The 16,660-nt window shown below is 38.5% G+C and overlaps 1 protein-coding gene across 1 annotated transcript in view; it reads left to right on the top strand.

The window, feature by feature from the left end:
• PDE4D (phosphodiesterase 4D, cAMP-specific) overlaps positions 1-16,660 on the top strand; it is a 340,865-nt gene that overhangs the window by 212,415 nt on the left and 111,790 nt on the right. The window contains exon 2 of the mRNA XM_010005404.1: positions 10,839-11,030. Within this exon, the coding sequence (XP_010003706.1) occupies positions 10,839-11,030 (192 nt within the window). The remainder of the gene's footprint in view (positions 1-10,838; positions 11,031-16,660) is intronic.

Below are 16,660 nucleotides of genomic sequence, written 5' to 3'. Positions count from 1 at the left end.
ATCTCCCTTTCTGTAGTCCTTCGCCTGATTCAGTACCCACCTTCTGTAGTGAAAGAGGCAAATACTTCACTGACAGGGCCTTGCTCCTCAGGGCTGCCTTAGGCTGTTGTGGTTTGGGCCTAACAACAAAGAACCAGCCCCTTGGCTGCTCACTCAGCTCCTGCTCTGCCCCCCCAAACACACACTCTGGGATGGGGAGGAAAAACCCAACTAGAAGCTCATGGGCCGAGACAAAGGACAAGGAGGACTCTTCACCGATTAAGATCAGAGGCAAAACAGACTCAACTTGGGGAAAAAATAATTTCATACTAATCAAACACACCCAGGACACAGACACACACAGAACAGGCCTTGCATATGTTACCCCACCCCTCCCTTCTTCCCAGGCCCAAATCACTTTGTTTCTGGTTTCTCTCCCTCCTTCCCCCCAGCGGCACAGGGGGACAGGGGATGGGGTTTAGAGTCAGTTCACAGGCTGGTGGTTCCTGCTGCTCCTTTCTCCTCAGGAAGAAGGATTCCTTACAGTCCTGCCCTGCTTCCCCACGGGGTCCCTCCCATGGGAGAGAGTCCTCCATGAACCTCTCCTTCATGAGTCCTTCCCACAAGGTCCGGAGCTGCTCCAGTGTAGGATTTTCAGAGTCAAGGGTTGCTTCAGGAACAGTCACATCCTTTGGTGCAGGGTCCACCACTGCTGCAGATCCAAGTCCACTGGCCACAAAATCCAAGTTCACCTCTCCTGGCACCTTCAGGGAACGTTCCACCACGTTCCTGCATGAATGCACAGGAACAACCTGCCATCTCACCATAGGTTGCAGGGATACTTCTGCTAGGGCACCTTCTTCCTCAGCAACCTCAGGATCTTCACTCTGGCACTGCCTTTCACCTCTGTAGCACAGCTTTTTCTCCCTTGATTGCTCTCTGCTCAGGTCTTGGTTCTTTTGTATGTTAATCACTGAGGCACATCTGTTATCTCTCTAATGGCTCCTTGATTGGGTTTGGAGCAGGGGGAGCTTCTCAGCTTCTTAGCAGAGCCACTCCTGAGCCCTTCCCCTGCTACCAAAAAACCCACCAAACCAGCACATATGCCCTGGCAACAGAATAGATTTATTTTTTTTTTAATAATACAGTATCATTTAATATTTTTTCAATAATGCAGATACATGACGTGACTAACTGAAGCTTGGCTTCAGCTTATGACTTTTGAATTTATGTAGATGTTTACAGAATCAGAAATAAAAAAGTATGTTGCAGACACTTGGCTAAATTCCACTTCTCTGCTGCAAAATATGAGTCACTAGAATAGCTCACAAAACAGCTTCTGGATTATTTTTCAAATATGAAAATGTGTACATTTTTCTGCTACTTTCTTATCATGTTGACCCACTCTCCCTCAGAAAAAAAAAATAATTGGAAGGAAAATATTAGCACCACTGGTTAGAATTTAGTAATGGTTAAAAGAATACATAGATGTGCAATGTGGAGCGTCCAAGAGCCCTCATAGGTAATGTTAATAAGCATTGTGATAATATTATATAGGCATTAAAGTAATGCAATAAATAATATGAAAAATCTGCCCCAAATGATCCACTATGGTATGTTTTTTTTGTTTTTTTACTAGTGACAAGAATTATCTTTCTTGACATAGCAAGTACTCAGTAAGTGTGCTCAGGGTCTATAATCAGTTTCAAATAAAACACAGCATGAGCACATACATACATGGTAGGTACTCCAGTCTTGGCATCCTTCCAAGGTACGCTCCTGACCTTTTTGCTTCTCTCTAAAGGTTGTTGCTTGTATGTGGCAAAGCTGTAGTAAGGATTTCCCAAACCCAAAATAATGAAGAAACCATGGCTGGTTTTCCCTTTCAGCTTCTGAGTGGGGCACTTTTTGGCAATGAGCTCTGCCACAAAGCATAGGGAATGCATAATTGCGACTGTGGCAAGTGTTTATTATCATTGTGGCTATACATGATGATTCTTCAGAAGGATGCATTTGCCAGAAAGCTTCCCAGTTCATACAGTGTTAGGCCTGGAGAACATTTATACTGATTTTCTGGATTCTGTGTGCTCTTATTGGTACCATAGGGTGTTGATTTAAATACTACAGGTCTTTTCCTATATGCTTTCTTTATTGCACCACTAATTCAGAAAGAATCTATAAGTAATTCGACCCCTTCTGATAATGGTATCCCACTGAATTCACAGCAAAAGGAGGCTGAGCATTTTCAGTGAATTGAAGTTGTGGTGTTCAGTGAATTGTGTGGCTTGTGAACCATGACCTTAAATTTGGTTTTATATTTTAGATTCTCCTGAAAGAAAGATGATCCACTAACATCTTAGGGGAACTGGATTTTAATTAGGATAAGTCAGTACACTTGTTGCATGGCTTGCATATTTTTATAAATTGCTAGATACATGTTTTAAAATGCTTTGAGATTTCATTGCAATACATTTAAAATAAGAGAAATTTAATAGCAATGTGAATTATAGTAAATACATGATATACAGTCAAACTCAGCACAAGTTGGTTTTGCATCCCATTGTCTAAATACTGTTCAGAAAATAGTGGTGCAGAAAAAGAAGTGGGAGTAGTTGGATAAAAACTCACTGTGGAAAGGAAAACAGTGTTCTAGAATTTCTGGGCAAAGGGGATTTTTTAAAAAAGAGCTTGAAGGTACTTCAGTATTTAGATCCCAGATAGAGTACCTTGCAGAACATAAGTGCAGGCAACATGATGGAATGGTCTAAGTGGATGGTGACAGACTGTAATTAAATAATGACAATAATAAAACTGAGAACCATCAGTCCTGCTGAGAGTGCTCTCCTAGAAGCACAGAGGCACTGACAGGGCCAGCAGCAGTGGGAGCTGGGGGTGGCTGGGGCCTGCTGGCTGGCAGGATGCTTGGGAGCAGCCCTGGATTCACTGCTCTCTCTTTCACATCTCTGGATTAAGTCATTCTATTTTACATCTTTCTTTACCCAGATTACCCAAAATAGTTCCAGTTCTTCAACTTTTTTTCTGTAGATTTTTCTCATTCAGACCTCAACCTGCCACAGATTTTACCAGAAGTCTTGGGGGAAATAGTTCATGTCTTGGTGGCCTTTTTATTATTATCTAAAAATGGAGATACTAGTCTCAGTAGGATTAGTAGATCAGAAGAACCATGCAAAATTACTTAAACCTACTTACTAGAGGCCTGAATAGTTTACCATATTTCTTGGAAATTATTTTGCATTTTGTTTCTCTTGAGGTTTTTTTGTTTACATTTTTATTATACTGCAGTAAGACAACTATTTCAGCTTCAAAGGTACAAACATCAAAACATCAAATCCTTATAACATGATCTGGCATTCTGGAACACAGCATTGGTGGGAAGATGTTATCTTCCAAGTTCAGAGAACAAAAACTACCAGATGAGGGATAATGCTCATTCCAAAAAGAGACTCACAACAAGATTCCCAATATGTCTGAGTGTGACAAACAAATTAATAGGTGCCACAAAGGCTTGCATGCAAAATGTATAGACCACTGAAGAATGATTAAGAATAACGAGGTATGAAAAGTACAACCTGAATTGAGTATGAGGAGGCTGTTCAAAGAAAAAGGCCTGAAGATATGGAATGGTCATCACAGGAATCTCCTTTCTTGGAAACTTCTTAAAAAACATGAAATAGTTTATTTGGAGTGATAGGCTACATTTCCTAAGATGCCTGCCAAAACATGAGGCATAAGCTCAAATTGATAATCGGAGTTTCTTTACTAACATAATGGAGTAGACTAATTCTTACAAACCATTTTGCTGCAGTGTGTTTTTTGTCCTACACATGTTCTATTCACCTGTTATCTGGCCTCTTCCACTGCACGTAGCGTTGTTGAATGGTGAGAGTCACACCGATCTGCTCTGTGCCTGCTGGGTGGCTTGCTCGTGGCTCATAACTAGCAGCACTGGAAGTTATAAGATCTGTTTGACTTCTGCCTTTGGCTATCCAGTCAAAAGGGGACTCCAAGGAGTATGTTTGCAGTCTTGGATGAGTAGCTCAGCTTTGCTCTTGGAAAATTTTCTAATCATGACCTGGGACATTATGTATTGATACTGTTATTTTAATACAAAGTGATTAATGTAGCTGTACAGCAAACAACAGGCAAAGCAAATGTGCTAGTCAGGAAAAGTGTAAGTTGTGATTACAGCGGATTGGGCAATACTGGGAATTTGTATCGCCTGATGTATGTTGAGAAAACAGTCTAAAAATCCCAGAATCCCAGAATAGTCAGGGTTGGAGAGGACCTCTGAGATTGCTGAGTCCAACCATCATCACAAAAAAAAACCAAACAAAAAAACCCAACACTATACAACACACCACCAAAAAAAACCCCCCTACACAACAAAACCCTAAACACCACATACTCCACCAAATAACACCCACAAAAAAAACACACCTCTATGATCTCTTGAATATCTCCAAGGACGGTGACTCAGCCACCTCCCTGGGCAGGCTGTTCCAGTGCCTGATCACTCTCTCAGTAAAGAAATTCTTCTTAATGTCCAATCTGAACGTGCCCTGCTGCAACTTCACACCATTTCCTCTGGTTCTGTCATTATTCACTTGGGAGAAGAGGCCAACATACCTCCCTAAAACCTCCCTTCAGGTAGTTTTAGAGAACAATGAGGTCTCTCCTCAGCATCCTCTTCAAACTAAACATCCAAAGTTCCCTCAGCTGCTCTTTGTATGACTCATCACCAGCTTCATAGCTCTTCTCTGGACACACTCCAGCACCTCAGTGTTCTTCCTGTAGTGAGGGGTCCAGAGCTGCACACAGTAGTTGAGATGCAGCCTCACCAGTTCCAAGTACAGGGGCATAATCACCTCCCTGGTCCTGCTAGCCACACTATTCCTGATGCAGGCCAGGATGCTGTTGGCTCTCTTGGCCACCTGGGTGCACTACTGGCTCATGTTAAGCTGGCTTTTCACCAGCCCCCCAGGTTCTTTCCAGTTTCTTTTATGCTGGGCTGCCCCCCAGCCGCTCTTACCCAAGCCTGTAGTGTTGCCTGGGGTTGTTGTGACTGAAATGCAGGACCTGGCACTTGGCCTTGTTGAATCTCATAAAATTGGCCTTGGCCCATCAACCCATCAATCCAGCCTGTCCAGGTCCCTCCGTAGAGTCTTCCTAGCCTCTAGCAGATCAGTGCTCTGACCCAATTTGATGTCATCTGCAAACTTACTGAGGGTGCACTCAATCCCCTCATCCAGAGAGCTGATAAAGATGTTGAACAAGACTGGCCCAAAACTGATCCCTCCAGGACACCACTGGTGACCGGCTGCCAATTCAGTTTGACCTCATTTACCACAACTCTTTGGGCCATCCAGCCAGTTTTGTACCCAGTGAAGAGTACATCTGTCTGTGCCATGATTCGCCAGCTTCTCCAAGAGAATGCTGAGGGATAAAATGTCAAAAGGCTTACCAAAGCCCAGGTAGACAACATCCACAGCCTTCCCCTCATCCAAAAGGTGGGTCACATGGTCATAGAAGGACCTTTCACAAACCATGCTGGGTGGCCCTGATACTCTGGGTGCCCTGCCTTGTTGCACTCTGAATGTTTCTAAAAACAGTTATTCCAAGAGCAAAAGCCAGGTTCTGCTGCTAAAAGTGAATTTCATGTAATGTCATATATTCTTCTCTTGCTTGCAGTTTTGATACTGGAAAATCTATCCACACCACTTCTAAAAATGGAGTTAATCATAGGGCTTGCTTGCTGAATTGCTTAACTGGAAAACAAAAGCCATAAGTAGGTAATTGGCTTGAATTCTCCAGTGGTACAAGAAAATCCAGATTTAGATCATATGTTCTTTTTAATGTAATTTGCTTAAAATGCACTGAAAATACTTGTAAGGAACAGAAGGCAAAAGCATTTGTTAACTTTGCTACAGAGAAAATAAAAATACAAGATTACATATAAACAATTATCCTCTTCAAATATAGGGTTGATACGGTATTCCTTGTAAAATGCCAGTATAAATATTACTGTCCTACTATAATAACCTATAATTAATGCAAACTAAATTCATCACATCTGAGGATGAAACTTTAGACTGTCCTGCTTTAATCTGAGATGCATACCTTTTCAGGATCTACAATGCTTACTGCACACAAGGTCTAAAAGCACACTACAATGCCTGTCACATCCCGTCTGATGGAATGAGACTTCTTCTACACTGGGCTTCTATAGTGAATGATCTGAGAGACTGTGGCCTTTCTCTATAACCCTCCACATCCACAGTGGGTCTTACCAGCTGAGGTGACCCACTGCTTTTTTCTTCCCCAACAATCCAAGTAACAAATTCACATTCTGCATTTGAAGGGACCATCCAGTTCTCCCCTTTCCCAGGTATCTACAGGCTGCCTCCTCCAGACGTGAGCTCGTGCTCTGAGGCACAAGTGACAAATAGCTTGCCTTCTCCTTTTAATATAAATGAAGTTTTATTACCTTGCTTTTCCTCTAAATAAGACCCTGCTGCCACAGGGCAGCTCTTCTGTGACTATTACAGTGAATTACAGATGATATGCCAAATGCACCCATTCAGTGTGTTGGTGGGATTTTGTTTTCAGATGGAAATACAGATGTGACTTGTTGAAAGTAAGGATGTTGAGATACGAAGGTAGGTCTTAGCACAGACAGGTAGCTGAACATATTGACACTAGGATAAGGGACTCCTCTGGCAAAATTTCCTCCTCTAGAACATGCTTGTCCCTCTGTAATATTTAAAGATGGTCTTAAAAAATAAGGTGTCCCTAGTGGATCAGCTAATTTGACTCTGAAGTCTCTCCCTCCCCATAGATCCCAAGATAGGATAGACTGAATGTGGAGACAGACTTAAAAGAGCATATCAGGAGTGCAACTTGTATTCTTAAAGTGTAATAAATTAATCATTTTGGGGTGGTATTTATTTCCTTCCTTCTTCTATTGCTTAATTCTCTACAAAAAAACCACAAAACTCCAAACAAGAAAAAAAAACAAACCCCAAGCCCAAAACAAAAATCCCCAACAAAAAGCTACAGGATTAAATTGCTCAAATCAGTAATAAGGAGGACCAGCATATTTTATGCAGCCTTAATTACAAGCTCTTGTATATATTCATTATTATGCCATTATTCTTTATGGATCTAAAAGCTGTATTGCATACCCAGATCTTCCCCTTTTTTTCCTTTAGCAGCCTTGCAGAGAGTAGGAGAATGTTATTTAAGGACTCAAAAGGAAGTCCATGGAGGGTTTCTTTCCCAGTCAAAGAATCTGTGCAGTCACTGACAGTGAAGCAGTGCTGCTGAGATGCACGATCCAGACCTTTCCTCTCCTTGCCTTTTTTTCTAAGGGTTGCTTGTGATGATATTATTTCTTGCTCTATTAGGAGGACAGGGAATATCAACCATTAAAGTTTACAAGTTTCTTTCTCACTACAGAGCCTGGATGATACATGGTGGGCAACACATGCAAACACAATGAATAGCCAAAAAAGGAAAAAAGGCTGCATTTCAATCTCACCATGTTTGTCATCACTGAACACCGAATAAGGCAGGCTCTAAGGATAAACAGTATCCACTAATGTCATAAAACATTTTGTGAATATGCAGACACAAAAGTTGCTGAATTAGCACTGCCTTTTCATAGCTTTGGCCTCTCTGGAGTTGCAGCAAAGCTTTTTGAACATAGACAGTTCTACGATGAGTGCTGTGCCAAGTGCTCCCATCACTAAAAGCAGCTGGAGTTTGCATGCATTGTGCAAAGCACCCGAAGCTGACTGCAGAACAATGGTGGAAAATTGTGTCTCGAACTGTGAAACAATAGCAAAGCAGTTCCTGTGCCTTAAGTAACAACTTCCATGCTGCTTCTTCCTTTCCGAAGACCACCCACCACTAAAAGTATAAGCATGCTGAGTAACATTCCAGGGACAGAATAATTTTGGTTTGTCACTGAACAAGAACTTTTTAATTCAGGGCAGATTCTTGCTGTGGCTTAAAACTTAACAGGAGTGGAAAGATAAATATGAAGCAACCACAGCTGACTTTCTGCAATTTTTGCCCAGGCAAATTAAAGAGTCTATCCCATTGTGTATCTTAAACTTTTATTTTTTTTTTTCAGTGTATGCAGCAAGAGAGAACAACTTGTGTGAAAGTCTTCAATTCCCCATTCTGATTCTCTGTTCATTTGATGTATTGTGATCACCAGCGCCATTTCTTGCAAATAAGACTTGTGATTCGCCAAATAAACGATTAATTTTATTTTTAAAATTTTAGCAATTGCCTCAGTAAGACCTAAACAAGACACTTAACTGCTGTAGCATTTTAGAAACTTCTTTGTATAAACATGTTTCTGCAAGCCAATGCTGTACTCGCATTCCCCTTTGTCTGCAGAACTGAACCTTTTTTTTTCTTTATGCATATTTACATAAAAGACATGTTCTTTGAGCAGTATCATCCAAGTCCCAGCTGGTATATTGGATCCCGTTCATTGCTTTTGACACCCATCTAGTGGGCACAACACAGAATCACAGGATAAAATTCCTGTCACAGCAGCCATGTGCAAGTCTTGCACATAGTATAGTTGTAGTTACCTGTTGGTGCAAACCACAGGGCCTCTCCCAGCTGATGAAACTACAATTTTATCTAGTAGTCTTTTAAATTAATAAGAATATAATATATATTATTTTATAATCTGACAGTGAAATAATTTATAGAAGCCTGCCTTAGTTTCTGACTGGGAGAAATAAGACTGGCAATAAAATATTCATATAATGTCCACAAAAGGTGGGTGAAGGAAATAAAAAAAAACCTGCTTAAAATCCAATAACTTCCTTTAATCCAATAAAATACTTTTTAATCAGCTGAATAATTAAGTCCACTGCTAAAGAAATCAATTAATAGTTAGTCCTTATTCAAAATTTCCTTCTGGGAGACACACATGAATTTACCTTCATTTATTTTTATCCCACTTTCAACTTTTGCTTTAGAGCTTTCAAACAAGGTTATATGAATTTGACATTATACTGCCATTGCAAAAGTTAGTCTAATAGAGCACAGGAGTAAAAAATCCACTTCTATTTTACCTAAAATTGCATTAAAGATGTGCCCTGCTAACCTCAACAGAAAACCAAAACATACAGATGGTGTATTGTACAGGAGTTTGTGTGTTCTTGTGGCTGTTTAAAGAAAAACATTATTTTATTTAGGCAATTAAATATAAGTGTTAGGAAATCTGGATATGGTGAGTTCACAGATGTTTCAAACACTTCATTGGCATTGTGAGTATTTTGTGCTCCCGGAATACACAGGAATTCAAATGCAAAAGATATTGACTGCTAGTGAATAATAGCTTTCATGCTAGTAGTAATGGCAATGTGATTACTAACTTATGGCTCTATAAGCTGCAAAGGGTGTTTCATTGTACTATTTATGCTATCTTGTCCTTCCCAATCTTTTTTTTCAGTAACTTTTGTAAGCAGAGCTCACAGTGATCACAAAGATGGGATGAACAGAGAAAATGAAATGTAAAGAGAAGCTTTGCATTGTCCAAGATGACCCAGCAAGCTTGTGCCAGAACTCTTATTTGATGTGTTACTTATTAAGCCTTGTTAGTTTGAGGTGGATAACATCATGTAGTAGTAGCACATTTGAGGGCTCAGAAAAAGTGTTCAGGCATAATAAAAAGAAATTAAATTTGGGAAGTTAATTGTTCTGAAAACTACAGTGAAAAGAGGATTAAATTGCTAAGCTTAAAGCTTGTTTAATAAGATTTTTTGAACGGTTTTTCTAAAAAAAACATCAGCTTATTTGTCTACATTCAGATGGTGAGAGATAAATAAATAAATAAATAATCTGGTCTGAGAGCAGCAGAAGGCTTGCAGTCCCAGCAATGTCCAAATTAACAATAAAACAATGAAAGAAAACATGAAGTCAAGATCTATTTTCTGCCAGGTAATGTGCATCTCTGTCAAAACAGGCAATATATGTTTCTCTGATTAGTTCATTTAACAAAGAAAAGCAGACCATGGAAATGCTGTCACTCCAGGAAAACATTAAAGCAGCAATCTCATTGCAACCTCAGATGGATGGTAGATAACATTAAGAAGCAAGGTAGTGCAGAGAGTAAGGTGCACTTGCTGTGACATTTGTGGCCTGCTGAAGCCTAATCAACAGCTGACACATACTGAATGTTTTCTCTTCTGCTTTCATCAGATGTAATTGAAAGCTATTCATGTCCCTCACATGAACAGTTTCCAAAATGAGTACTTGAGATGTCTGCATTACAAATACATGTTATGATGCGAACGCTTATCCATGTTTTTAAAAATCATGTGGAGATTTCAACCCAGAGCTTACTGGAGTAAGACAAAATGTGTTTTTGAAATATTCGGGTAGTAATGAAATATTAGGGTTGGGTACTCAATAATAAAAAGACCCTCTACTGCCTCAACAGGATAACAATGGTCCAGCTCAGGAGAGATGGGGCCTGAGGCAGAAAACAATGAAACATGATGTTTCCTCAGGCATAGAGCTCAGATACAGATCTCATGTTTACTCAACTTTGGAGCTGTACATGCAGAGACACATGAGACTTCCTGTATTCCTAACAGTGTTATCTTTCCCTGCTATATTTCTTTTCTTTCACACTTACTCCTTTTGATTTTCAGCAATTTTAAAGTCCATTGCTTTTGTGCCTTGTTTTTTGTCTTGGTGGACTTGACAAGGTCTTTATTTTCTACCAAGAAGCAATTACCAGAAAAGCTTTTATTACTTCCAAAATTCTTTGTCAATGGCATTAATATTTTTCTCCTTTCTTTTTGTAGTTTTGATGTGGACAATGGTACGTCATCGGGACGAAGTCCCTTGGACCCCATGACAAGCCCTGGATCAGGGCTGATTCTTCAGGCAAATTTTGTCCACAGTCAACGTAGGGAATCTTTCCTTTACCGGTCAGATAGTGACTATGACCTTTCTCCAAAGTCCATGTCCAGGAACTCCTCTATTGCCAGTGATATGTAAGTACATTCTAAAAAACTTTTAGCATGTTTTTTGTCCTCTCTCTTAAGATTTTTCCAGATACAAGAACTTTCTTTTAAAAATCAAAGTCAGTAGTCATTTATGCTACTGAAGTAATGAATAACCATTTCTTTCTTTACTAAAGCTTGTACTTGTTTCTGTAGTTTTCTGAAAGCAAGGATATCATGAGGGTGTATTTGATGTGTTTATTCACTGTATTAGCTTTGACAAAACAATGAAGACAATCAATACTGGTGTATCAAAACACTAAGGAGAACTCTTATTTCCGAGCTATTGAGTTGTTTTCAAGAGAAGCCACGCAAACTCAATTTCAGCTCCTTCATGTTCTCAAGAAAAAGACTGCATTTATTTGCACCAGGTTTTTTTTAGGTTCTTAGAGAAAAGATATACCTGCTGGCAGAAATAAGTTAACTCAAAGAGGTAAAAATTATTTCAAATATTCCTTTAACTAAATGGCGGAATTTTAACAAAAGGCCTTTGGAAAGTTATTCTATCCTCTTTATATTCTGTGATGTTTGTATTTTCTGCTAGTGGATCATACTTTTCAAGTATTTGTAGACCCCAGGTTTTACAGGTAGTGGAAGGCAGATGCCAGTGTCTGTTCAATAGTAAGACACTAAACCAGTTAAATGTCCCAGCTTTAGTCATTTCTAAGTAGCAGAAAATAAGAATAGTATTTGTTGTTGTTGTTTTTTACCTTATCTGCTCCAAATTCCACAGCCAACTAGGTGTACATGGCTCAATTATAAATCACTAACAGAAAGAATTAGGCTTGTAAGTGTCCTTTAGTGACCAGAAAAATCTAAAGCATTAAAAATCCAGCATTAATATCAACACTGTTTTTAATGAGGCAAGACCAAATCGATATCCTCTTTAAAAAAAAAAAAAAGTCAGTATGTACAATAAACAAAAATGGTTTTCATAATGAGTTCCTGCTGGTGCCTGGAGCAAATCATTAATAATCTTCCTAAGGGTTGCTTGTGATGATATTATTTCTTGCTCTATTAGGAGGACAGGGAATATCAACCATTAAAGTTTACAAGTTTCTTTCTCACTACAGAGCCTGGATGATACATGGTGGGCAACACATGCAAACACAATGAATAGCCAAAAAAGGAAAAAAGGCTGCATTTCAATCTCACCATGTTTGTCATCACTGAACACCGAATAAGGCAGGCTCTAAGGATAAACAGTATCCACTAATGTCATAAAACATTTTGTGAATATGCAGACACAAAAGTTGCTGAATTAGCACTGCCTTTTCATAGCTTTGGCCTCTCTGGAGTTGCAGCAAAGCTTTTTGAACATAGACAGTTCTACGATGAGTGCTGTGCCAAGTGCTCCCATCACTAAAAGCAGCTGGAGTTTGCATGCATTGTGCAAAGCACCCGAAGCTGACTGCAGAACAATGGTGGAAAATTGTGTCTCGAACTGTGAAACAATAGCAAAGCAGTTCCTGTGCCTTAAGTAACAACTTCCATGCTGCTTCTTCCTTTCCGAAGACCACCCACCACTAAAAGTATAAGCATGCTGAGTAACATTCCAGGGACAGAATAATTTTGGTTTGTCACTGAACAAGAACTTTTTAATTCAGGGCAGATTCTTGCTGTGGCTTAAAACTTAACAGGAGTGGAAAGATAAATATGAAGCAACCACAGCTGACTTTCTGCAATTTTTGCCCAGGCAAATTAAAGAGTCTATCCCATTGTGTATCTTAAACTTTTATTTTTTTTTTTCAGTGTATGCAGCAAGAGAGAACAACTTGTGTGAAAGTCTTCAATTCCCCATTCTGATTCTCTGTTCATTTGATGTATTGTGATCACCAGCGCCATTTCTTGCAAATAAGACTTGTGATTCGCCAAATAAACGATTAATTTTATTTTTAAAATTTTAGCAATTGCCTCAGTAAGACCTAAACAAGACACTTAACTGCTGTAGCATTTTAGAAACTTCTTTGTATAAACATGTTTCTGCAAGCCAATGCTGTACTCGCATTCCCCTTTGTCTGCAGAACTGAACCTTTTTTTTTCTTTATGCATATTTACATAAAAGACATGTTCTTTGAGCAGTATCATCCAAGTCCCAGCTGGTATATTGGATCCCGTTCATTGCTTTTGACACCCATCTAGTGGGCACAACACAGAATCACAGGATAAAATTCCTGTCACAGCAGCCATGTGCAAGTCTTGCACATAGTATAGTTGTAGTTACCTGTTGGTGCAAACCACAGGGCCTCTCCCAGCTGATGAAACTACAATTTTATCTAGTAGTCTTTTAAATTAATAAGAATATAATATATATTATTTTATAATCTGACAGTGAAATAATTTATAGAAGCCTGCCTTAGTTTCTGACTGGGAGAAATAAGACTGGCAATAAAATATTCATATAATGTCCACAAAAGGTGGGTGAAGGAAATAAAAAAAAACCTGCTTAAAATCCAATAACTTCCTTTAATCCAATAAAATACTTTTTAATCAGCTGAATAATTAAGTCCACTGCTAAAGAAATCAATTAATAGTTAGTCCTTATTCAAAATTTCCTTCTGGGAGACACACATGAATTTACCTTCATTTATTTTTATCCCACTTTCAACTTTTGCTTTAGAGCTTTCAAACAAGGTTATATGAATTTGACATTATACTGCCATTGCAAAAGTTAGTCTAATAGAGCACAGGAGTAAAAAATCCACTTCTATTTTACCTAAAATTGCATTAAAGATGTGCCCTGCTAACCTCAACAGAAAACCAAAACATACAGATGGTGTATTGTACAGGAGTTTGTGTGTTCTTGTGGCTGTTTAAAGAAAAACATTATTTTATTTAGGCAATTAAATATAAGTGTTAGGAAATCTGGATATGGTGAGTTCACAGATGTTTCAAACACTTCATTGGCATTGTGAGTATTTTGTGCTCCCGGAATACACAGGAATTCAAATGCAAAAGATATTGACTGCTAGTGAATAATAGCTTTCATGCTAGTAGTAATGGCAATGTGATTACTAACTTATGGCTCTATAAGCTGCAAAGGGTGTTTCATTGTACTATTTATGCTATCTTGTCCTTCCCAATCTTTTTTTTCAGTAACTTTTGTAAGCAGAGCTCACAGTGATCACAAAGATGGGATGAACAGAGAAAATGAAATGTAAAGAGAAGCTTTGCATTGTCCAAGATGACCCAGCAAGCTTGTGCCAGAACTCTTATTTGATGTGTTACTTATTAAGCCTTGTTAGTTTGAGGTGGATAACATCATGTAGTAGTAGCACATTTGAGGGCTCAGAAAAAGTGTTCAGGCATAATAAAAAGAAATTAAATTTGGGAAGTTAATTGTTCTGAAAACTACAGTGAAAAGAGGATTAAATTGCTAAGCTTAAAGCTTGTTTAATAAGATTTTTTGAACGGTTTTTCTAAAAAAAACATCAGCTTATTTGTCTACATTCAGATGGTGAGAGATAAATAAATAAATAAATAATCTGGTCTGAGAGCAGCAGAAGGCTTGCAGTCCCAGCAATGTCCAAATTAACAATAAAACAATGAAAGAAAACATGAAGTCAAGATCTATTTTCTGCCAGGTAATGTGCATCTCTGTCAAAACAGGCAATATATGTTTCTCTGATTAGTTCATTTAACAAAGAAAAGCAGACCATGGAAATGCTGTCACTCCAGGAAAACATTAAAGCAGCAATCTCATTGCAACCTCAGATGGATGGTAGATAACATTAAGAAGCAAGGTAGTGCAGAGAGTAAGGTGCACTTGCTGTGACATTTGTGGCCTGCTGAAGCCTAATCAACAGCTGACACATACTGAATGTTTTCTCTTCTGCTTTCATCAGATGTAATTGAAAGCTATTCATGTCCCTCACATGAACAGTTTCCAAAATGAGTACTTGAGATGTCTGCATTACAAATACATGTTATGATGCGAACGCTTATCCATGTTTTTAAAAATCATGTGGAGATTTCAACCCAGAGCTTACTGGAGTAAGACAAAATGTGTTTTTGAAATATTCGGGTAGTAATGAAATATTAGGGTTGGGTACTCAATAATAAAAAGACCCTCTACTGCCTCAACAGGATAACAATGGTCCAGCTCAGGAGAGATGGGGCCTGAGGCAGAAAACAATGAAACATGATGTTTCCTCAGGCATAGAGCTCAGATACAGATCTCATGTTTACTCAACTTTGGAGCTGTACATGCAGAGACACATGAGACTTCCTGTATTCCTAACAGTGTTATCTTTCCCTGCTATATTTCTTTTCTTTCACACTTACTCCTTTTGATTTTCAGCAATTTTAAAGTCCATTGCTTTTGTGCCTTGTTTTTTGTCTTGGTGGACTTGACAAGGTCTTTATTTTCTACCAAGAAGCAATTACCAGAAAAGCTTTTATTACTTCCAAAATTCTTTGTCAATGGCATTAATATTTTTCTCCTTTCTTTTTGTAGTTTTGATGTGGACAATGGTACGTCATCGGGACGAAGTCCCTTGGACCCCATGACAAGCCCTGGATCAGGGCTGATTCTTCAGGCAAATTTTGTCCACAGTCAACGTAGGGAATCTTTCCTTTACCGGTCAGATAGTGACTATGACCTTTCTCCAAAGTCCATGTCCAGGAACTCCTCTATTGCCAGTGATATGTAAGTACATTCTAAAAAACTTTTAGCATGTTTTTTGTCCTCTCTCTTAAGATTTTTCCAGATACAAGAACTTTCTTTTAAAAATCAAAGTCAGTAGTCATTTATGCTACTGAAGTAATGAATAACCATTTCTTTCTTTACTAAAGCTTGTACTTGTTTCTGTAGTTTTCTGAAAGCAAGGATATCATGAGGGTGTATTTGATGTGTTTATTCACTGTATTAGCTTTGACAAAACAATGAAGACAATCAATACTGGTGTATCAAAACACTAAGGAGAACTCTTATTTCCGAGCTATTGAGTTGTTTTCAAGAGAAGCCACGCAAACTCAATTTCAGCTCCTTCATGTTCTCAAGAAAAAGACTGCATTTATTTGCACCAGGTTTTTTTTAGGTTCTTAGAGAAAAGATATACCTGCTGGCAGAAATAAGTTAACTCAAAGAGGTAAAAATTATTTCAAATATTCCTTTAACTAAATGGCGGAATTTTAACAAAAGGCCTTTGGAAAGTTATTCTATCCTCTTTATATTCTGTGATGTTTGTATTTTCTGCTAGTGGATCATACTTTTCAAGTATTTGTAGACCCCAGGTTTTACAGGTAGTGGAAGGCAGATGCCAGTGTCTGTTCAATAGTAAGACACTAAACCAGTTAAATGTCCCAGCTTTAGTCATTTCTAAGTAGCAGAAAATAAGAATAGTATTTGTTGTTGTTGTTTTTTACCTTATCTGCTCCAAATTCCACAGCCAACTAGGTGTACATGGCTCAATTATAAATCACTAACAGAAAGAATTAGGCTTGTAAGTGTCCTTTAGTGACCAGAAAAATCTAAAGCATTAAAAATCCAGCATTAATATCAACACTGTTTTTAATGAGGCAAGACCAAATCGATATCCTCTTTAAAAAAAAAAAAAAGTCAGTATGTACAATAAACAAAAATGGTTTTCATAATGAGTGACATTTCACCTGATATTTAA

The sequence above is a fragment of the Chaetura pelagica genome, unplaced genomic scaffold, assembly GCF_000747805.2.
Source record: "Chaetura pelagica isolate M959 unplaced genomic scaffold, ChaPel_1.0 scaffold37, whole genome shotgun sequence".
NCBI classification, from domain to species: Eukaryota; Metazoa; Chordata; class Aves; order Apodiformes; family Apodidae; genus Chaetura; species Chaetura pelagica.
This window is presented reverse-complemented; position numbering and strand designations above follow the sequence as displayed.